The 23,769-nt window shown below is 40.1% G+C and overlaps 1 protein-coding gene across 2 annotated transcripts in view; it reads right to left on the bottom strand.

The window, feature by feature from the left end:
* Positions 1-23,769, bottom strand: part of CHD2 (chromodomain helicase DNA binding protein 2) — a 116,153-nt gene that overhangs the window by 85,092 nt on the left and 7,292 nt on the right. For both annotated transcript variants that reach the window (XM_080809522.1, XM_080809523.1), the window contains exons 3-5: positions 8,101-8,332; positions 4,300-4,386; positions 2,532-2,593 (exon numbers count right to left, since the gene is read on the bottom strand). In XM_080809522.1, coding sequence (XP_080665648.1) covers positions 2,532-2,593; positions 4,300-4,386; positions 8,101-8,332 — 381 coding nt within the window. The remainder of the gene's footprint in view (positions 1-2,531; positions 2,594-4,299; positions 4,387-8,100; positions 8,333-23,769) is intronic.

Below are 23,769 nucleotides of genomic sequence, written 5' to 3'. Positions count from 1 at the left end.
GTTAATATGACTAGATCAGGGGTTACAACTGAAATACCCACTGGGCCAGGCAAGGTGTGTAAATGGGGTCAAATGGAGAACTCCCAGACCATCAGGTTATAAAGACCACTGTTATAGGGGCCAGCACTGACAGATTTTTCTAAGAAGCTAGAAATCTGGACGCTTAAGCACCATTTCTCAAATTTTAACATTGCCAACTAACTTGAAAAATGTTTTCAATATTGTATAGAACGTTACACTGTGTAACTTCTGAATTTTTAAAATGTTAATTCACATTATGACTCTGGGAAGTTAGTCCCTTGTGAGACACTATTCTTTAAAAATGCCAAAGTCACGAGAGCAAAGTAGTGTGAAAGCACTGTGAAAGTGCTGTGAAGAAACCTGACCACTTACATAAAATATCTAACCCTAGATGGGACACTGCAGTGGAGGTAGGATATGTTTTAAGACATTACTGGGTCAATTAACAAAATGGGAATATGAATTAGACAAAATTATTTTAGCAATGTTAAATCTATTTGTATTAAAACCACCCTGTACTTAGGAAAGAGAATAGTCTTCTTCTTAGGAAATCCAGACTTCAGTATTTAGGGGTAAAAGGCCATGATGTGTGTCAATCCTAGTCTTAAGTGGTTCAGAAAAAATATTACATGCATGCATATATAAATACATACAAAGAAAAGCACCCCCAGCAATAAAGCAAATGGGGCAAAAGCAGTAACCAATGGCAAATCTGGGTAAAGTACACAGGCATTCCTTACATTATTTTTGTTCTTAGAGCTTTTTAAAGTTTGAATTCAAAAAATAAAGTTAATAAAAATAGCTCCTTTAAAAGAACTTCAAAATCTGTGGTACAGTCTGCAGGGTTTCAGAAAAGCATTTCCCTATGTTAATACTTCAAAATTTCCACTCTCTTTGAGTCAATTCTGAAATCTATGTGCCCCCACACTAGGTTCTACTGAGCTTGCTCAGATCACAGAGGGCCCCCTTTAGTGCTGTGCCTTCCAACTTCAGTTACTGTGGTACCTCCTCCAATCAATCCTACTCAATAACTGACTCAGGAGAAAAGCTCCTCATAAGCCCCAGTACTCACCAGCTGCACAGTGGATGGCAGGAAGTGAGGCTAGCCCAGGGCCCCCACACAAACAAGCATGAAGGGAACTCCCACAGCTCTTACAAGTTCCTACGGAAGAACGTGGGGCCGGGAAGCAGGCTTACAGAAGATACAGGCCCCTGAAAGGAAACTAAGAGGTTCTACTCAGGAGAAGGAAGGCCACTGAGGGCTGTCAACTTTAGAGAACTCTCAGGATGACTGGAGGAAAATAAGTACAGGGGCCAGTGGGCTTCTGCACATGCAGAGAAGGCCCTTAAAGTAGGTTATGGAGGTTTTCAAGCACAGCACCATGTAGATACCAGTCAAGAGACCAGTAGAACGTAGCCAGATGGTGGAGAAAAGGCCAAGTGCATGGACTTCCCAAAGGCTCCCAAAAGGCCATTAGATCAGAACAGCTTCCCAAGCAGGCCATGGGACTGGAGTAGAACAAAAGCCTTTTAAGATGCCAAGAAGTACAGGCCTGCCTACGGTTTCTCCTCCAACTCTAATTAAATATTTAAAACACAAATGAAAATTAGATGTGCTCTGGGGAGGGCAATACTAAATACTTGACTTTCCCTAGCATAGTTTCCAACAACCCTGTTAGGTTGGCAGAACAAGTATTACTCTATTTTGGAAAATGAGAAAACAGGTTTAAAAAATTCAAACTCCTTTGCCTTATTAGGCCAAAAATTTACTAAGGAGTACTAATATTTTAGGACAGAAAATATATATAACTGGGGTTCTATTTTAATAGGCACCATGGACAACTATTTACCATGAGAAATCCCTGAATTTGTCTGCCAGGATTTCAGTATCTACATTTTCAAATGCAGCCCCTGAGGAGACGGGCTGTATAATTCAGACTATCAGAGATCCAGACCCCCTCCAAGGATGATTTTTAAATTCTAAAAAATATAAATAAAAATATTTTTTTCACCTTAAGTAAAACTTGTAAATTTTAAAAATAATAAATATATAATCTATCTTCTAAAGGAATTTCACATGCCCAAGAATTAAAATTTTCTGGCTTGTGAACTGCAGTATTAAAATTACATAGTAACAACAGTGAGAAATTTCATACTACATTGGGTGTCCAGTCAGAACCACATGAAAAGGGAAAAAAAGCAGATCTACATTTGTTCCTTGTTCAATCACAACAGAATTTGTGCACATTTTAAAGAAAACCACAATGGGGCTAACGGGCTCACCAGGTGGGATAAGCTGGAGCCCAGCACAAATGGGACACATACAAGATGGGGTCTCTGGGCTTCAAGGGCTGCCGAGGCAGCAGGTCACAGCAGACAGTGGCCCACGACAGCAGGAGCAGCAGCAGACTCTGGGACCTGGAGTGGACTACCACACGACAAAGGCAGCCCCACAGAAGTGGACGTGCTCAAAACCCCTGTGTGAAGTACGTGCCCCATGAAAGACTTACTGTTTCTTCAGCTGCCTCTGGCCTCTTCTTTTTGGGCTCCCACTCTCAGACCCGCTACTTGCCTTCAGTGTGTGAGGGGGGAGAAATGATCACAGACTTTAATTCACAGTTCTCAGGGACAACACGAACCCCTGATCCAACAATCTGCTCCATAATAACACCATTCAACATGAGCTTTCAGACAAAAGAACCCTGTGTTTGGTGGCGCTCACTCTCCTTTTCCTTTGAATTAATCTGTTATAATGGAGTTACCTCTAACACCAGGAAATATTTCTCTCGGCTTAACTTCTACAAGGGCATGGCCAATAAAATTCTCTGTGATGATGGAAGTCTTCTCTATCTGCAGGATCCAATCTAGTAGCCAGCAGCCACAGGGGGACTGCTGAGCCCCTGAAATGCGCCTAGTGCGGCTAAGGAACGGAATCCTTCCTTTAATTGGACTTTAATACAAATTTTAAAAGCCACATGCTAGTGGCAACCATACTGGATACTGCAGATCTCGAATATCATGTGAAAATGCCACATTTAGTGTGCCATTAAAGGTGCTGACCTACTGATCTATTCCATTTCAGTCTCATTAAAGAACATGTTCAATCATGAGCTGACAGTGCTCTGCTGTCTTGCCTGACAGCACTAGGCCAAAGAAAGTTTATACAGTCAAAAACATCTAAACAGCTCTTTCCCCCCAAACTTAGGGAAACTGGCAAATATTCCTACTGCTGTTAGTCTTATGCCCTATGGAGAATGTGTTAATTTATATACAAAAGAGGACAAGAGTGACTCAACTATGGGACTGGTTGTAACCAACACGGCTCAGGAACCTAGTCCTAGACACTGAGGAAAAAGAAAGCTAAGGCAAACCACTCAGAGGTCATTCAAAATAAAACACCATGAAGGCAATGTGGATATTATAGGCAATTAGATCTGTAAAGTACATTTACCAAAATCCACCCTCCAACTCACTGACCTCTGGATATTAACATTTCACCTTCATCAGAAGGATGTTACATAGTTAAGAATAGCAAAGTCCTCCTAAGAATGCAGAAAGGGGGCATTTCACGGAGACGTAAAAGAGCATCTCTTCAGAATGTGGTCTATAAACCCAATACAGAGGTAAGAACGGACAAAAATACCACACAAACTGAGAAAGGTGAGAAAAGTCTGATGCTATGGAAACAAAAGAACCCAATACATAATACCAATTTTTAAAAATCACCAATCTCTCACAATTAGATCAGAGTTATATGTGTGAAGTATTTTATACTGCACACTAAAAACAGAAAGCAAATTTGAAGAATTAGTTAAAACACATTACTTAGGTTACACAAACTCTCCTTCCTTTCTCAGAAAATAAATCTGAAACTATGTCCATTACTACATTTACCAAGCAAGTGACTCATTTAACAAAATCTAGGAGATTTAGAAACTAGGTTATTTTAAAAGATAAACTTTTTGCAATCATCAATTTCACTTGAAATCCAGAAACATTAAAAAAAAAAATGAAAATAAAGATGTGAAGCCAATACTGTATAATACTCTAACACTCTACTAGAACATTCATTGTGACACAATCTTCCTGGTGAATTTCTTTTCTTTAAAAGACACCTGTGGTTTTCCTTATAGTTCTAGGTTAAGAAAGCTCGCAAGAGAGTCACTTAATTCTTAGGCATAAAGCTCACGTTAATGGGAACATACACACCAGAGTTGAAAAGGATGAGGTAAGATAAGGAGTTTAAATGTATCCTCTTAAAGCATTTCTTTTTCTTACCTCCTCCTTAATATTAAATCGTGATGGTTCTTGTCTGCTTCGGTTTGACCTCCTAACCCCATAAACATCAGGATATTCTTCCCACATCTGTAAAATTAATAGACCATGTGTGAATCCCTTTTTTCTTGATCCCCCATTTACTATTTTCATTATTGGAACATGTATCTCCATCTAAAAAAAATTCAAGTAACTAAATATCAAAAAGGTTGTTTTCTGTTAGCTTTGTTTAGAGATAATAAAGTACTACCTGTATTATCCTGAACACAGTGAAGTTTAACAATGCCTCTTCTTTACTGAATGGCTCTCAAACTACATGGCACGCTGATTACTGGTCATTAAAATATAAACTTACAGTTGAGTAATACGGCAAGGCTTCCACTAAAGACAGAGTTTTTACTGATGAATTTTAAGTCCTTAATGCTTTCCAGTTTCAGGTGTGACTGTACACTGACCTATCTGGGAGCTCAAAAAACAAGTAAGTCCCTGATAATTCTAATTAAATAAGAATCAGAACATCTGTCTATTTCTTTAAATTCCTCAGGATGCATACATAACATGCCAGAAGCACGCATATTGGGCATTTCTGACACTTAGCAAGAAGTTCCAGAAATGAGCACCACTGCCAACCTTTCTCTGGATCATTCTATTTTATTCTCCAACGATAATTACCCTTTGCCTGGTTTTGGGGACTTGATTTTTAGTAATAATCTTCACTAGTCATTTAAAAAAAAAAAGAAAAAAGTAGGAACACCTGGCTGGCTCAGTCACATGCAACTCTTGATCTCAGGGTTCTAAGTTCAAGCCCCATGTTGTTTGTACAGATCACTTAAATAAAAGAAAATCTCAAAATAAGTAAGTAGGCAGCTCTTTCTTTCTATGGGTCCTGTTCCCATGCCTTCATAAAACCACCTTTTTCTACCGAAAATAAGTAAGTAGGAGAGCTTAGTTGGAGAGACAGTTTTTTTTTTCCCCACAATATACCAACATCATCTTATAAAAAGACTCAAATCAACAAATCTATAGAAAAAATGTAGAAGGCCCCACAAAACCTCTGAGTGTCTATAACCCCCAACCTCGGTCTCCTTCCCACAAATAATTATTACCAAGTATATCATGGCGTTCTTCTAATGAAATCAGTTACACAGAGGCAAAATGAATTTGGATGGATTGTGGGAACACTGAAATGAAGGTGTTGATCAACATGTAGAAGAAATGCCTAAGAGCCAAGATTAGAAATGTGGGTTTGTTGTCAAAATACAGGTAACAGCAAATCTCATGAATATATTTAGAAAGTGAGGCCACAGAAGCCCCTGGGTGAGACTCATGAAGTGTGTGGAAAGTGGACCCCAAAAAAGACAAAACTGATGAAAGACAACTCAGAAAAAAACAGAATGTCATTAAGGCAAGGGAGGATATTACCAAAGTGCCTTAAAAAAAAAAAAAAAAAAAAATGCCAAGTAAGCTGAAGAAAACCAAGGCCTCCAAAGAAAACAAGCCAAGATGTTCTAGGAAAAGGCATTTTGGAACAAGAATCCAATTTTATCATGGAATCCAGTGTTCTCAGTTTATAAAGGTGACAAATCCATAATGGCCTTGAAATAATCTCAGAGCTGAGAAGACAAAGTGCCCAACCAGAGTTAGGAATAAGCAAGTGGCAGGAAATCTAGGTGAGAGAGGCAGCAGAACACTGAACAAATCTGGAAGAGAAAGAAAGGCGACAAAAAGGTTTACCTAGCCGTGCCAACCCCAACCTCTACCTCAACCCTGACCCCTTTTTGAACCTGTGTTAGAGCTATGAAATTTCTTTACTCAGCACAGGTATTTAAGGAGCTTTTATAAACTCGGACTGCTAAATCACTGAAAAGACCACTCATTAGTTTTATCATTTTAAAATACTAGGAATCCAGGCTCAACTCCTGGGACTGTATTATACCGTAATGTACACATACTAATATCATCCTGAGTTCATCTCTGTCCTTTTGAGGGCCACAATATCTAATTCAACCCTTCAGTAAAAAAGCTACCATGTAAAGGGACATTGTTCTCTGTATACAGAAAACAAAGAGCTTTCCTCAGAAGTTCTCATTTTAGAATAATACCCTTAAAGTCAAAATCCAATCATTCTAACTGGTTAGAACACGCATCCACGCATTAACCTTACTATTTAACTTCCTGGAACTGATCACCTTAACTTTGGAAGTGCATTTTAATATTTCTGTCTGAAGCTGTACTTCCATTATGAAATTCAGTCTTAGTCATGATTTCCCTTCTTAGTTCCCTTTATTTTTTTATATAAGGTTAAATATATAAGGTCTTAAAACTTAACCACTGTGAATCCTGATCAACATGATCTCAGGGACGTTTTAAGCACTATGTTAAGTAATGGTTTCCATGGTTTCCTTTACTCTGCAAGTCAAGAAATCTCCACTGCACAGATGAAAGTCATATCCAGACTTTTTCCACCCATTATACTTCCCTCAAAATTGTGTGGTGGTGTTCCAAAAAGAGCACCTGATCTAGATGTAGAGGAAACCAGGCTCTGACACCACACTCTGAAGATCACAGAGAAACGCTTCCGCTACAAGCCTGGGCAGTAAGTCTGAGTTTAGTGATACTCAGAACAAAACCTCTAATAGGTGTTTCTACATATACTCCCTCTTGTGAAAAGTCCACCCATACAATGAGCAGGCAACAAGGTAGAGTAGTCGAGTGTCTGAAAGTCACTCCTGTTAACTAAAGTAGCAAGGACAGCTTTCCCATCCCTCACAGAACATCTGTTGAAGCAATTCTGTAGAACCTGCAGGTAATTTTGAATTGTTTGTACTACTACAAAAATATGTTCTTAGATTTCTATCTTAGAAGAATAAAAACCGATTCAGCATAAAGCTTTTTATTTCACTAGGGCATTTTATTCTTAAATTTCTAAAAGAATATTCTCTTCTATTTTCAGTGATTCAAATACAACTGTCTCAAAATGGAATTTTAAAAGATTGGCTGCATTCTTGTGATTAATTAGGCCAACTCATTAATTTTTCCCTAAAAGGAATGCACTTCAAAGTTTGTGCCTCAATGAGACCACACTATGCACTTAGAATTTTGGCTTATTTGCATTCTTTGCTAGAAGACTCTTCTATGTTCATAATACCTACATTGCCTAGATGCAGATAAGTTTTTTTCCTATGAGAAGTATTTCTCTTCCATCCTTCAGATATGAAAAAACTATCCTTATTCTTGAATTGTTATCATCCATCACTAAGCTTTACAACTACATTCCATAATCATCTGTCAGTAATTCTCTCTAGCATTATTCAGTATTGACTATTACCTTTTTAGATGTTAAAAACCAAAACTATACAGGTGCCTGGGTGCCTCGGCTGGTTAAGCGTCCAATTCTTGATTTCACCTCAGGTCATGATCTCAGGGTCGTGAAATCAAGCCCCGTGTCTAGCTCCGTGCTGGGGATGGACCCCACGGAAGATTCTCTCTTTCCCCCTCACCCTTTGCCCCTTCCCCCCACTAGCTCACTCACTCTTTAAAAAATAAATAAATAAATAAATAAAAATGTGCCTTTTTGCTTTGTAATTTGACGGTTCATGTAATTATTTTCCTTATGGCCCTGTGTCTACTATATCAAACAAAACAGAAAGCAGTCCCTGTTTATATCCACAGGCAATAGATGATTACAAAAGGTAGCTATAGTTTTTATTATCCAGATTAACTCATAAGTCTTCCATGGGAAATAGAGGTCGGCTAGCTGGTCCTAGCTCGCAGCACACTTTCTCTGTATAGCAAAGTAGATACCTTCTTCACATCCGCTATCCGTTCCTTCTTAGAGGCTGGCTTCTCTTTGGCTTCTGGAAGGACTGGTTGGGATTTGGAACCCGCCGACTCACTTTCAGATTCCGACTGGCTCTCTGAAGACTCAGAACTGCTATTTGACTCACTGCCATGTCCACTTCCTGGATCACTGCCCTGCTCACTCTCCGACTGGCTGCCTGAGTCTGAACCGGAAGCTTCTTCAGATGCTGAGTGACTTCATTGGAAAAAAAAAAAAATTAAGATTTAAGAACTGCACAGAATCTGTTTTTTTTAAAAAGCGGTAAAATGAAAGCAGAGAATTAATTCTGGTAATACAAAACCAAAATCTTCAAATTCAGATTTGTATTTTTATACTGCAAATAATGTCATTATTATCATTCCCAACCTCCCTAGTATCTACAATTTCCTGAGTGCTTAGATCATGCCATTTACCACTTAATTTGTATAGGTTAGTTCTTTTATAAAACTCCAAAGAGAGATATTATCTTCTCCTTCAATAGATGAGGAAAAACGAAAGCTCAGAAATAATTAAGCAAGTCTCCCACGGTGACACACGAAGGTCAACCAGTCTGGATCCACTAAGTCTCATTCGTTCAGTATCATTCTCTCCCTCCTTAAGACAAACCCCCACACACACAAAGGAAAAACCCAACGCAGAACCAAAAAAAAAAACAAAACAAAACAAAAAAGGAAAGCAACGTTACCCCAAGAGTAAGAACACAACCTGGTTCAATTATCCAATCACTGGTTCTCAACCATAGGTGCGAATCACACTCATCTGGAGAGCGGTATGAAAACACATACACGTTACCCCCAACCAGATGTCCTGCCTTGCAATCTCTGGCAGTGAGTTCTGGCCCTGGTAGAATCAACAGAAAAAACTAAAAAAGAGCATTCCAAGTGTGACGTGAACGCCTAATCCAAAAAAGACCACTATGGGCTACCACACATCCCACTCCTTCCTCGTTCCAAACACCCCACAGGAAAGAGCAACCTAGGTAGGCAGATGACAGCAGAAACCACAAAACAGAAGCACCTGAAGGCTATGGGAAGATGGGGTAACAACCCCAGGAGTCGAACAAGCAATATGCCCTCCCCGTAGAGTAAAAGGCAATTCAGGGGCACACTGGTATCGGTGAAGTTACTTTAAAGGGAAAGACCTAAACTGTATCGACTCCAGAAAAACACTTGGGCAGTCCAACTCTTCTGCTCAGAGCTGGAGCACAGGAGGGGAAGCGCATTTAGCAACCCAGAACCCAGGGTTAATGGTAACTTAACAAAAGGAGCCTTGAGTTCCCATGGCATGAAGCCCAAGAGGGTAAAGAAGGCTTCGAATTTACCACCACTGTATCTTCCCAACTAGCAATGAGGGCCTATCACTTGACAAACACGTCCACAGAATGGATAGGGGCAGGACACGGGAACTGGGATTGATACCCAAAATCCCAAGTGATCCACAATAAGCACATTACAGCCCTGGAGCCTTTTAGTTTAGATGAGGGAGAAATCAATGAGAATGGGGTTGGCGGGGCAGGGGAGTCTAGCTTGGGGAGGGGAGAAAGGAAGGGGAAACCACATATTAACTGCTTAATCATCTAATAGGTACGCAGCATTACTCAAAGGACTTTATACATATTACCTTGCTTATTACCCAAAATAATCCTATTAGGAATTATTATCCCCATGTGAAAGATGAGAAAACTGAGGGACACCTGGGTGGCTCAGTCGGTTAAGTGTCCACCTTCAGCTCAGTTCATGAGCCCAGGGGTCCCAGGATTAAGTCCCACACTGGGCTCCCTGGTCAAGAGGAAGTCTGCTTCTTCCTGTCTGCCACTCCCCCTGCTTGTGAACCCAGTGCAGTGCGTGTGCCTTCTCTCTCTCTCTCTCTGACAAATAAGTAAATAAATAAATCTTAGAAAAGAAAGATGATGATGAGAAACCTGAAACAGCAGGGATCCCAACCCTCAAGCCTGGCTCTAATGCCCATATTCTTCTATTTTACCACAAGGGTTCAAAACTTTAGCAACTCAGAAAATAAACCTTGTCCCTGTTACACAATGTCCAAAACCAGTCAGAGATCTCTGTACCAAGTAACTCAACACTTCCAAGGCCTCATTATACTGACTGACCCCTTGGCCCTTTGGACAGTAAAAGCTGCCTAATCCAGCTGACTAAGGTATCTTAAGTCACTTACACTCCACCTGTGACCAAGCACGAAGTGGTCACCAGGCAAAAAAAAGAAAGAGGAAGGCTGGACAGTGTAGTAAAAAGTGCAGGCTTTGGGGCGCCTGGGTGGCTCAGTGGATTAAAGCCTCTGCCTTCAGCTTGGGTCATGATCCCAGGGTCCCGGGATCGAGCCCCTTATCGGGCTCTCTGCTCAGCAGGGAGCCTGCTTCCACCTTTCTCTCTCTCTCTCTCTCTCTCTCTGCCTACTTGTGATCTCTGCCTGTCAAATAAATAAAATCTATTAAAAAAAAAAAAAAGATTTAAAAGTGCAGGCTTCAGCACTCACAGCTTGGGTCTCTGTCCTAGCTCCTCTCTCACGGCCATGACACTTTTTAACCCGTGCCATCCTCAGCAAGGTCATGAGAGCACCGAATGGCAGGCAGGACAGCAGGACCCTATAAATGACAAGACCTTACCCAAACATTAGTAGGATTTTCAGAATTTCACACCTAAGCTCAGGTGCCCCTTCTAACACAAAGTTCTTCCCTGCTAGTGCTCATGAGTCAACCAGTACCACACAATTTATGGCAATAGTTAGAATTTATTACCTTTGCCTCCACCATTCGATCCCGGCCAATTTTAAAGGTGCAGAGGCAGTTCCAGAATGTCCTCAGGAGGAGTTTAGAAAGAAACCCCTTTCCACTCACTTGGAAGGGTGTTAGGAATGTACCTGGAAGCTGCATCTACATACCAAAGCGCCTGAGTGCTTAGAGAGGCCTGAGGATGAGGAGCTGGCTGCCCACCTCCCCCCAGCCGCCCCGGGGCGGTCACTGGGAACATCCAGTCTCCCTCCATGTGCCTGTGAAACCTGGCCTCCCTCCACACGTTCTCAAGACTCAGCGCTTCAGCCCTCCTTCCCCTCACCCCCACTGCTCCAGCCTCACTGAACCACTTGTAGGAAACAGAGGAAGCCCGAGGATTGCTCAATCTCTGTGGGTGACAGACACCTCTAGTACTATATACCAGAGAGAGAATTCATAATATATATAAAAATGTAATATATAAATAATATAGAACTATAATATATAATACCGCGGGTATTATTACCTTCTCTCGGAAAACATTCCTTGTGCCCTCTCCAATCCTAAACTCAGTGCCTACGAAGTACTTCTGTAATACTCTGCCACAGCAGTTAGTGCCCCTGGGGACTCAAACGGGCAGCCTCATTTCAGCGTGAGCTCCCACCACCAATGCTCCGCTGGCTCTCCTCACTTTATGACACACATCCCGACCGAGGGGACGGGCTCCATTATATTAACATCTGTGCCTCTTTGCCTCCCATGTGTCCCATTCCTACACAAGCAACTTGGTCACTTGTCAACCTCCCCAACAGACTTGAGAGCTAAACTGTCTTCTTTGATGTTCCCTGTACCCAGTACGCCAGCGAAGAGAACAGACAGGGGGACTCCCTGACTTCGCTAGAATATGCAATCTTTTTAAAACCCTTCTGAAAAAAAAAATTTTTTTTTAAAGATTATTTATTTATTTATTTATCTGACAGAGATCACAAGTAGGCCGAGCAGCAGGCAGAGAGGGGAAGGGAAGCAGGTTCCCTGCTGAGCAGAGAGCCCTATGCGGGGCTCGATCCCAGGACCCCAGGATCATGACCTGAGCCGAAGGCAGATGCTTTAACCCACTGAGCCACCCAGGCACCCCATAGTTTTTTACTTACTATAATGCTTAGTATCTCCAGACAACAGATTAAGTCTAGAATCACATTTTGACAATCGCCACCAACTAAAACTGTCACAAGACCATAGGATGTTCCATGAAATACAAAACATTCCAACAAGACAAAATATTCAATCTCAACTTAAAGAAACAGAAAGCCACAAATAGCAGCATTAGTCTGCTGAAGATAACCAGAATGGCCCAGTAACTGGAAATCCTGTGAGCCTTTTGTGCTGAAAAACAGTAATCACTGTAGATGTGATGGAAATGTCCCATGTCAGCACCCACGTCCGGGCGTGTATAAGTAGGCTACCCCACTCCCTTTAACTGCCTCATAATATGGATACATTTTATTTAATCTGTCCCCTATTCCTGAGATATTGAGAATATTCTTAAACAGTTCTCTTAGCCAATATGCTACAAATATCCATGATACACCTCTACATTTCTGTATTTCTGACTAGAATACTTAGGTTTCCAAATTGCTCACTGTAACCAACAAGCTATAAATATCCTTGTATATGCCTTCTTGTGCAGCTGCATGCTTGTGTTTGTGTATGAAAGTGACCCCTAGAAATGTAAGAGTGTACACAAACAGCTTTGCAGGGAAAAAAATAGCCATGTTTCCCATCAACACCTATCTATGTGCACAGATACATTTTAATCACAAGACTGTTAACAGTGGTTTATTCTGTTGGATGAGTTATTTGAAGTATTACTAATGGATACAATAAACTACTTGTGTAATCTCAAAAAAAAAAAGGAGTATGAAAATCAAACCTCTAAAGAAATAAACATCAAATTCACAACTGTACTTACCTCAAGGGTTGGGCAAGGCAGATGTGATCAGAGAATGACACTGGTGATGTTTTATGACTGAAGCTGAGTGGTGAGTTCGCAATTGTTCATTATGTAAGTATCAGTCTTTTTAACAGTTAAAATGGTTCACATTAAACCCAGACAAAAGAACCAAATGCAAGGCAAAGGATAGAAATACCCCCAATCCCACACAAGATGAGATAAGGATATGAGTGAAAGACTGTTTCTTAAATTAATTTTTAAACCATCAAGTCAAATATGACTTTAAATATAAATGACTTATTAAATATAATAGACTTAGAATAATATTCAGGGGAAAAAGGTGTTTTAAAAAAAAAGAAAAAAAGCCTTCCCACAGCTAATGTCATACTCAACTGTGAAGAGGCTGAAAGCCTTTCCAATCAGATCAGGCACAAGAGTGCCCACTCTTACCTCTCCTATTCAACACAGTACTGTAAGTCCTAGCTACAGCAATCAGGTAAGAAAAGGAAATACAACATAACGGAAAAAGAAGTAAAACTGTCTCTATTTGCAGATGACATGATTTCATATGGAGAAAATCCTAAAGACTCAAACAAAACACTATTATATCTAAGCAGTGAATTCAGGAAAGTTGCAGGATACAAAATTAACATACAAAAATCAGCAGTATTTCTATACACTAAAAACAAATTTTCCGAAAAAGAAACAAAGAAATTGATCCCATTTACAACAGCATCACCAACATAAAATACTTACGAAAACATTTAACTGAGGTGAAAGATCACTACTCTGAAAACTGCAAAACGTTAATGAAAAAAAATAAAAGATGACACAAATGGAGGGGGGGGTCTGGCAGGCTCAACTGGTGGAACGTGTGACTCCTTATCTTAAGGTTATAAGTTCGAGCCCCACACCGGATGTAGAGATTACTTGAAAATAAAAGTTTAAAAAAAAAAAAAAAAGACAACACAAATGGAAAAGTATCCCATGTTCATTAAGTGGGAAAAATATTGTTAAAATGTCACTATTACCAAAAGCCAGCTATAGATTCAATACAATCCCTACCAAGGTTTCAATGGTATTTGTTACAGAAGGAGAAAAAGCAATCTTAAAATTTGTATGAAACTGCGAAGACTCGAAAGAGCCAAAATAATCTTGAGAAACAAGAATGAAGTTGGAGGCATCACACTTCCTACTTTCATCCTGTACTATAAAGCTACAGGCATCAAAACAGGATGGTACTGGCATTTAAACAGGGAAAAAAAAAAAAAAAAAAAAGTGGACCAGAACTGAGAGCCCAAAAATAAACTCAAGCATACACAATCAACTAATATTTGACAAGAAAACCAAGAAAACTCAATGGAGAAAAGACTATTTCTTCAATAAATGTGCTGGAATAGCCGGATACCCCAGGTAAAAGAATCTAACTGGACCCATATCCTACCCCACTCACAAAAATAAAGGCAAAATAGATTAGAAACTTAAACGTAAGACCTGAAACTGTGAAATTCCCAGATGAAGACACAGAAATAAAGCTCCTTGCCAGTAGTTGGTAATGATTTTTTTGGATATGCCATCCAAAGTGCCAGCGACAATAAATAAATAAATAAAGTACCAGCAACAAAGTAAAAAACTCAAGTGGGACTACATCAAACTAAAAACCTTCTGCACAGCCAAAAATAAAACCACCAAAAAAGTGAAAAGACAACCTACAGAATGGAAAAAAAAATTTGCAAACCATTTATCAGGTAAGGAGTTAACATCCGAAATATAGAAGGAACTCAATGGCAAAAAACAAATACATTAAAAGTTAACAAATTAATGGGGCACCTGGGTGGCTAAGTCGGTTAAGTGGCTGCCTTCAGCTCAGGTCATGATCACAGGACCCTGGGATTGAGCCCCACATGGGGGGCTCTCTACTCAGTGGGGAGTCTGCTTTGCCCTTTCCCTCTGCTTCCCCTCATGCACATGGGTGCACACTTTCTCTTTCTCTCAAGTAAATACAAAATTTTTTTAAGATTTTATTTATTTATTTGACAGAGAGAGACACAGTGAAAGAAAGAACACAAGCAGGGGGAGTGGGAGAGGGAGAAGCAGGCTCTCCACCGAGCAGGAAGCACAATGCAGAGCTCGATCCCACAAGCCAAAGACAGACACTTAACGACTGAGACACCCAGGCCAGGGTGGTTCAGGTCATGATTCCAGGGTCCTGGCATGGAGTCCTGCATCAGGCTGCTCGCTCAGTGGGGAGCCTGCTTCTCCCTCTGCCTGCTGCTACCCCTGCTTATGCTCGCAGCTTGGGCCTGCTCGCTCTCTCTGAAAAATAAAATCTTTTAAAAAATTTTAAAAATTTTAAAAATGAGCAAAACACCTCAAGAGACATTTCTCCAAAGATATACAAAAGACCAACAGGTATATGAGAAGATGCTCGACATCACTAGACAGTAGGGAAACGCAAATTAAAGCCACAATGTGGCATCACCTCACACCTGTTAGAAAGGCCATCACCAAAAAGACAAGATATCAAACAAGGGTTGGCAAGGATGTGGACAAAAGGGAACCCTTGTCCACTGCTAATGAGACTGTAAATTGATACAGTCACCATGGAAAACAGTATGGAGGATACTCAAAAAATTAAAAAAAGAATTATCCTATGACCTAGCAAGTCCACTTCTGGGAATATATCCAAAGGAAACAAAAACACTAACTCAAAAAGATACCTGTACCTCCATGTTCACATGTTCATGGCAGCATTACTTACAACAGCCAACATATGTAAACAACTAAGACAGACAAATACTAAATACTGTACAGTCTCATGTAAAAAAATAAATACTGTGTGGTCTCACATGGAATCCAAAAAAAGAAATAAACTAGTAACTTTTTAAAAAAACTTGTATTAAAAAAAGAGAAATCAGACTGGTGGTTACCGAATGTGGGGGGGGGGGGGACGGGACGACTGGAGGAAGGTATTTCTGAAAGGTACAAACTTCCAGTTATAAGACAGGTAAGTACTAGATAACACAGAACTAGTATGTCACTAGTAACTAGTACTAGTAACATACAACATGATGACTACAGCCAACACTGCTATAGGATATATTGGAAAGTTAAAAGAGTAAATCCTGTTAAGTTTTCACTACAAGAAGAAAAAAATTTTTCTTTTCTTTTTTTTTTTTTTACTGTGTCAGTATGAGAGTGATGGATGTTACTGCAGTAATCATTTCGCAGTATATGAAAATTAAATCACCACGCTGTATGCCTTAAAATTATAGTAACATATGCCAATTATTTCCTCAATAAAACTAGAAAAAGTAAATATACTTCCTATACAATGGAAAAAAAAGACTTAATAAAGGTTTAACTCTAATTTGTATGCTTCTCTCCTACAAGGGCAAGTTCCTAAATGCTGAAAAAGAAAAGCAGTTACTTGTTTAAAAAGGGAAAAAAAGGAGTATTGAAAACAAAAAAAAAAACCCCAAAAAACCAAAAACTAGAAATACCTCCACATTTAAAGCACTGATAATCTGATTATTCCCTCAAAAGAGAGGATTAAATATTATCCAGATTTGTTATTAATGCCTAATCATAATACTAAATCATTATCAATACTTAATTATAGCTTGTGATGCCAACTTAGACCAGGAGATATGGAAAATCCACAAGACTCAAGTAAACGGGTCAAACTGAGTTAGTGGGGGGAGAGAGGGAGAGTCCTTTATTTAAGCTTTTACCTCAACAAAGAAAGTCGTAAAATTACCTGATTTCCAAAGTCATTAGTAGCGCTAAAACAATTAAAAATGGGATATTCAGGAATCCACCACATATACAGAATCCTTATGAAAAAATACGTGAATATTAAAATTACTCAAAATCTATTTTGCAAACAAGTCTTGTAAACAATCACTACATGGGAAATACAATGCAAAAATAATGAAAGGGACTCATCAAAACTGGAATTTTATTTTATTTTTTTAGATTTTATTTATTTGAGAGAGAAATAGCATGAGCAGGGTGAGAAGGGGCAGAAGGAGAAGCAGACTCCCTGCATAGCAGGGACCCTGATAAGGGCTCCATCCGGAGACTCCAGGATCATGACCCAAGCTGAAGGCAGATGCTTAACTGACTGAGCCACCCAGGCGCCCCCAAACTGGAATTTTAGATTCCAACAGAAATTAAATGCTTATGAAAAAAAAAAAGTTTAACACCTCTTTTCACTTGAGGATAGAAAAGGATTTGGTATCTCTTCAAAACCCTTTCTGAAGTTGGCAAAAATGGCGTGAAGTGTATTTTACAACTGTGCTTTGAAAGCAAGTGGCATTGTAAGAGCTATTGTTCCCATTTCAATTTTTTTAGAGCTGTTTCCCCCAATGGCCACAAGAGGTCAGCACAGCAACACTTCAGTTTAAAGAAAAGCAAGCCTGTGGGTCCTCTGCCCAAGAGCTGCCATTTCAGCACTTGGGTAAGTGTTTATTTTTCTGATACTTACAAAATGGCTGAACTGCTTGGCAGAGGATGGGTTTTTTTGTCAGTGAAAGCAAAATCTAGTAAAAACCACCAAGCTACCTACACTGAAATTCCTTAAAACTTATTTCCAGACTAAATTCTATCGATGATTTAATAGATAGTATTTATGGAGCACTTAGGTATCAAGCATCTGCAAAAATTTTCCTCTCAATCTTTACAAAAACCCTCTAAGACAAATTATCCTCCTTTATAGAAGAGGCTTAGCTCAAGTGTCTATACACATGATTTTATCCCGCAGCCCCACAGTATGGAATTCACACTACTGTGCCCGCCCTGCATACATTCTTCAGTTAAACAGATCATTGAACCACCCACAAAGGACGCAGAGCAACTTCTGAGTATTTTGGTAGGCAGGAAAGGCAAAGATCATTAAACCATGAGTTTCTTATTGATAAAGAATACTGGATCCAGTTCCTTAAATAAATGGAACATTTAAGACCTTTGTTAAGACCTCCACCTCTGGTTCAAATCCTACCATTCTGAAGAATACGTCACACATTATAAACAAGGTTAAAAGACAAGTAACAGATTGAGAAAAGAAATTTCAATATAATATGAGAATTACAGATCAAAAAAAATCCACAGAAAACTGAGAGAAGGTCAGAGACACCAACTACAGAACAACTTATGAAAAGGAAATTAAACGTCAGGGGTGATTTGAGAAGTGTATTATTACAACAGATTATTTCACATTCATCTGCTTTGTAGAAATTAAAATGTATGCTACTACTAAGTGATGCAGAGGAAATACACAAGAGGGTACTCATATACTGTTACCCGAAAAGGAATCAGCAAAGGCTTTGCAAAGTAACTTGCCATTTCCGAGTAAACCTCAAAACAGCCATATGAATCATGCAATTCATCGTGTGGGTATATAACCTGACGAATTATTAAATTTGTGCAGGAGGAGAAAGTATAAAAATGTTCATGGCTCTGCTCATAAAGACCAAAAAAATAAAGGAAAAAAATGTGGATTTATACTATGCAATCAACTACAAGTTAGACTAGAAATGAATTAGATCTGTAATACGGCAATTTCAAAACTATTAGATTTTTAAAACACAAAACATTACGCAAACCATGTAATTTTTAAAATGCCAACAATTTTTATATGCCGAGTTCATGAAAGTAACTAAAGAGAAGGGGCAAATAGAATTTTAGCGATATCTAATTTGTATAGAGCTTTTAATTGTAATCTTTGTATCTTTCTGAGTTTTTCTGAATTTCTCAAAAAAGGACTATTTCTAACATTTCAGAATTGATCAGTATTCAGGAGCAGGCCTTCTGGGGTCTGACAGTTCTTCTGGAAGTTACTTCAAACACTGGTAACACCATCGCTCTTTTCAGAAAAAAGGTGTATCTACTAAAAAAAAAAAAAAAAAATGCACCCAAAAATGTTGCTTACAGTTTTGAATGGTAAAAAGCGAAGTCTCATCAGCACCTCCCATATTCAGAAATTCAGTACAAACAAGGGAAAAGCATCCACTGTAATAAGCACGCTCCTAACGTTCTCAACTGGAGCCTCTTTTCTTGATCATGCTACCTCTGCTCCCCCATAACCAGTTAATGCTGAGTAGTCCTAAAGAGCCCAGGAAGCATCAAACAAATGACACCCACAGACACAAACCACTAGGAAAAAGTGAATTAGAGCAAGAAGCCTGGGTGAGGTACAAACCAGATAACCATTTCACAAACAGCTACCCAATTTGGATCTGCCAATGCACTAAGGATCACACAAGAACAGGACGTGTTTTCTACAGGGGTAAGAACATTAAGACTTTCTAAGCCGCCAAGTACTGAAAGCAGGTAGGGGGAAAACTCCTCCTACATCCCACCATCTCCTGTGGTTTATTTACAACCATTTCAGAGCCCTGAGGGCAGATGGACTAGTTTGGCCACAAACTCCTTTCAGCACTCTGGGTCTTAACTACTTTTTCCTTACTTTCAGGCTATGATCTTTAGGCTTCCATAAGGCAGCAATTCCAACGTTCAAAGGAGGTTTAAAAAGCCTAAATGCTAACCTCAGTAGTAAATGACTTCTGTCTAGTGTCAAAGAACTTAAGTGTGGTCCCAGGATCAAGTCACAGAAAAGCAGTAAGAATGGTGAGGACGCCCAACTTTTTTTTTTTTTTTTTAAGATTTTATTTAACTTGACAGAGAGAGCACAAGTAGGCAGAGAGGATGGCAGACGGAAAGGGAGAAACAGGCTCGCCGCTGAATAGCGAGTGAGATGCAGGACTTGATCCCAGGACCCTGCGACAAAAGGCAGACACTTAACCAACTGAGCAACCCAGGCACCCCAACTCCCAACTTTCTCAATAACAACCAATATTCACCGTGCCAAGGACTATGCTAAATATTTTAGACCAGTTTCTAAAGTGTGGCATTACTGACATTTGGGGCCAGATAATTCATTCTCCAGAGGCTGTCCTTAAGTGTTACAGGGTGTTTAGCAGCATCCCTAGGCTCCACCAAGCAGACGCCAGGTGTACCCCAGACCCAACCACAAATATCTCCAGACACTGCCAGGAGTCAGGGAGGGGGATGTCCCCAATGGGAAACCACTACTTTCAGAAGCATTATTTTATTCAATTCTAACTTCCCCAAGAGACACATACTCTACCCTTTCTCCTTTTTTAAAAAAGAAACAAGCTCAGAGGTTCCTGCCAAGGTCCTACAGCTAAAAAGCAGAACAGAGGGCGCCGGGGTAGCTCAGTCAGTTAAGTGTCTTGTCTGTCTTCAGTTTCAGGTCATGATCCCAGGGTCCTCGGATCAAGCCCCACATGGGGCTGCTTCTCCCTTCCTCTCTGCTGTTCCCCCCTGCTTGTGCTTGATTTCTCTCTCCCACTCTGTCAATAAATAAAATCTTGGCGGGGGGCAGATCAAAGACCCAAATCCCTTTCCCAATTAGCCCTTATTTCCCAAACCAGCCTCCTCACAAAAGCAACCATGATGGTTGTTCAACATACAGGGAACCTCCCACCCCCGATGGAATTCAAATTTCCAGGTGAAAAGTCTGGGAATACGTTTCCGTTTAACAAGCACTCAAAGTGACTCTTAGCAAGTAAATCTGGAGACTTCTACGCCTCTATAAAGCTAAATTCAAAGGGAAATTTTTTTTTGGTAAATCAAACAAGGGAAATGGAGAATTTGACCCATCACTCGCCTCCCTCAAAGTAACAACTTAACCAGCCATAACTGGTTCTATTTGAATGTCAAATAACATCTACTGGAACTGAAGACACTCAAGATTTTCAACACCCACCACAATCAAGAGCTGTTTCCTTTCAGAGCATGTCTACAGAACTGTCCCTGATCCTGGCTACACAGCAGACCCACCTGGGACACTTGGACAATGCCAATGATCTCCCCTGCCACACTGCATAACCCCTAAAATCCAAGCAGGTATGGGGCCTTAAAAAAAAAAATCTCAAGTGATTCTCACACAAGAGCTATTTGAGAAGTAAGTATGGGAACTCAGCTTAGAACAAAACAACAAATTACAAGCCCAATCTTCATAATCCATTGCCAAATCCTTAGTGTGTGGAGGCAATGCGAGTCAGACAGCAAAATGACACACGGTTCTTCTGAGATTTCCAGTACACCCCCCTCCCATCTACCCTTCTTTCCTGTGAGTCCCCAAGCACCCTCATGGGAATCACTTCAGCAGCCACATATTAACTAGAAATTCTTTATGCAAAACGATGACTTACAGAGCAGCACTGAGTTTCTGGCATCAATCAACCCTACAATGCATTGAGATTTTTGAGTTTTCAGGGTTTTTTTAAAGAAACCGCCTACAGGGTTATTCTACATTTTTACCATTTTACCCTACTGTACAGTTTCCTCTTAGCCATCTAACTTGATGGCAAGTTTTGACAAGATGCTTAAGTGACCCCTGGAACCAAACTACCAGTGTTTGAATCCAATTCGACCATCTACTCCCTCCCCACAATGCCTCAGTTTTCTACTGGCAAAACAGGGATAGTGATCACACCTACCTCACAGGCTTGTGAGGATCACCCACATTAACACATACAAAGGACTCGTTCTAACAAGTTCCAGGCCCACAGTAGGCCTCATAAATTGTCTTTCCAAAGCAAACAACTAAGTTTTCACTGAAATATCTCACGATCATCTCATGCACTGGTTTGGTACGTTACTGAAATGCAAAACTGCCAGCAAAACCAGTATAAACAAATTTGTGAAGGATCTGCACATCCTTGTTATGTATATAACTCAAGTGAAGGAACACAATGGGATGGGTATGAAAGCTAAGCAGGACGCAGGACCACCCACAGGCTTTTAAAGGAAGAGCTCCATGGCAGCTAATCTGGGGAGCTCGCTAACCAGGAGGAGGTCACTAGCATTTCTGCTACACTAACCATAACATTTAACAAAATACGCATTTTTAAAAAAAACAAAAACACCTTAAAATTTAGTGCCTGTCAAAGTAAGTGGACAAAAAGCATAGATCTACTGCAGTATTTTCCCATAAAATTCTTACCACATGCTGTTTTCCTTTATAATAAAATCCAAAATTAAAGATTACCAGCCTTATGTGTGCTGAACTTAGAAGTAAGCCATACAATAATGCCATTCCCTGAGATTTATTATCAAATTCTATTTTTCTTTTTTAATGCTGGTGACAATTCACAGCCCACCAACGGGTAATAAGCACCCCTCTAAATAACTGTTCCACAGCAGAGCCCACATCCATCGCTTTAGACAGTCACCTCTATCACCTGGTAAAAGGAGCATCAAGTGGAGAATTATAGCAAGTGACAGCACTACAATTTAATGCATTTAGGACAAGAATGCAAAAATCTTGGGGTCGACAAAGTCCATCAGCACACACTACTGCTGAGTCCAGCATTACATTTAATGCAGCAACTGTTCCTCTTCCACCAAGCACACAACCACCTGTAACAGCACCCTACACACTTTTGCTTCCAGACCTCCAAAGGCAAGCTGCTGGCAGAACTGCCCTAAAGGGGCACAGAGACACACAACAGCAACATCAAGAATTAGAAAAAGAATCCAACAAGAGTGCTCTCTGTCAAAAGATTCAAAACACACACAAACATGTAGAAACACGTGCACATTGAAAATGCATGGAGAGCTTTGGAAAATTAACTCAATCCTAAGGAGCCAGGCTGGAGTATTCTTTGAAGATTTTTATTTATTTGAGAGTGAGAGTGCAGGCGTGCAAGAGAGAGAGAAAGAGAGAAAATAAGAGAGAGGGCACAGAGCTTCGAAGACGCAGACTCCCCATTGAGCAGAGTCCCATGTACGGCCAAATCCCAGGACCCTAAGGTCGAGACCCTGGCCAAAGGCAGATGCTTAAACGGCTGAGCCACCCAGACACCTCTGGACTGGAGTATTTTTAAGATGCCCTCCAGGGTCTGCTGTAAGACCCCTCCAGGGTCTGCTATGACTATATGCTAAGTCAAATATACAGTGCCCTAGTGAGGGTGGATTACTAAGAACCAGCCACAAACAACTGAACATTGGCTGTAAGTATTACCACGGTAACATCTACACCCAAACAGCACTGCTCCTTGCCTTCATTATTCACTTTTGCACAGCTTGAGAGGGGAAATGAGGCAGCGGGTAAACCAGGGCAATAATCACTTGCTCCAGAAGGTGGGTAAAAGGTACCTTACTCAAGAGTGACTGCCAAGAGTTGGGCTGTGACTCACACAAGAAGCTGTTCTGGTCCAGAAAGAATCACACACTCCCTTTGAAAGGCAGGCTTTCTCAGAAGGAAATTCTAGAAGAGGATTAACTGAAAACAACCCAAGGTTTCAACTAACTAAAAGGGGACTTGCCTTCTAAAATCATTTTAGAATGATTTAGACATATACCTATCAGCTGGAAGGAAAGGGGTCTAAATTAGGCCTAAATGATCTCTTGTGGGAGGCCAAGACACCAAACTCACTCAGGGACAATCTGGCTCTTAACAGGGACGTAGTACAAAGGGGGGGAAGAAAGGAAGATAAAACATAAGTAAAATATTACTCACAGCTTACATTCAAAGAGCACTTTCAATATAACAGGCTCTTTGCTAATAAAGCACTTCGTAGGCATTACATTACTTAACTTCTTAACCCAATAAAAATTATCATTATCCACATTTTTAAGTAAGAAACTTGGAAGTCCAAGAATGAGTACTTCACGGGCCTAAATTGGGAAAAAAAATTTTCAGTATCCACATAAACACTGCACTGGTGTGTATTAGGTACACAGCTCCTGCCAAGTACGGAAGTTAACAGTTAAACACATCACAAATAACAAAATAATTCATTAGATGGAATCCAAACTATAAAATCAGGAGCATCCTTAGAATGATGCCTTAGCCAAGGCTTGTCGGCACCATTTCCCCAAAATACAGGATCTCTCCAATAAAGAGAATTTAAAGTACTT

Source organism: Martes martes (assembly GCF_963455335.1).
Source record: "Martes martes genome assembly, chromosome: 7".
Lineage (NCBI taxonomy): Eukaryota > Metazoa > Chordata > Mammalia > Carnivora > Mustelidae > Martes > Martes martes.
Note: the sequence above shows the minus strand (reverse complement) of the source record. Positions and strands in the feature narration are given on the sequence as shown.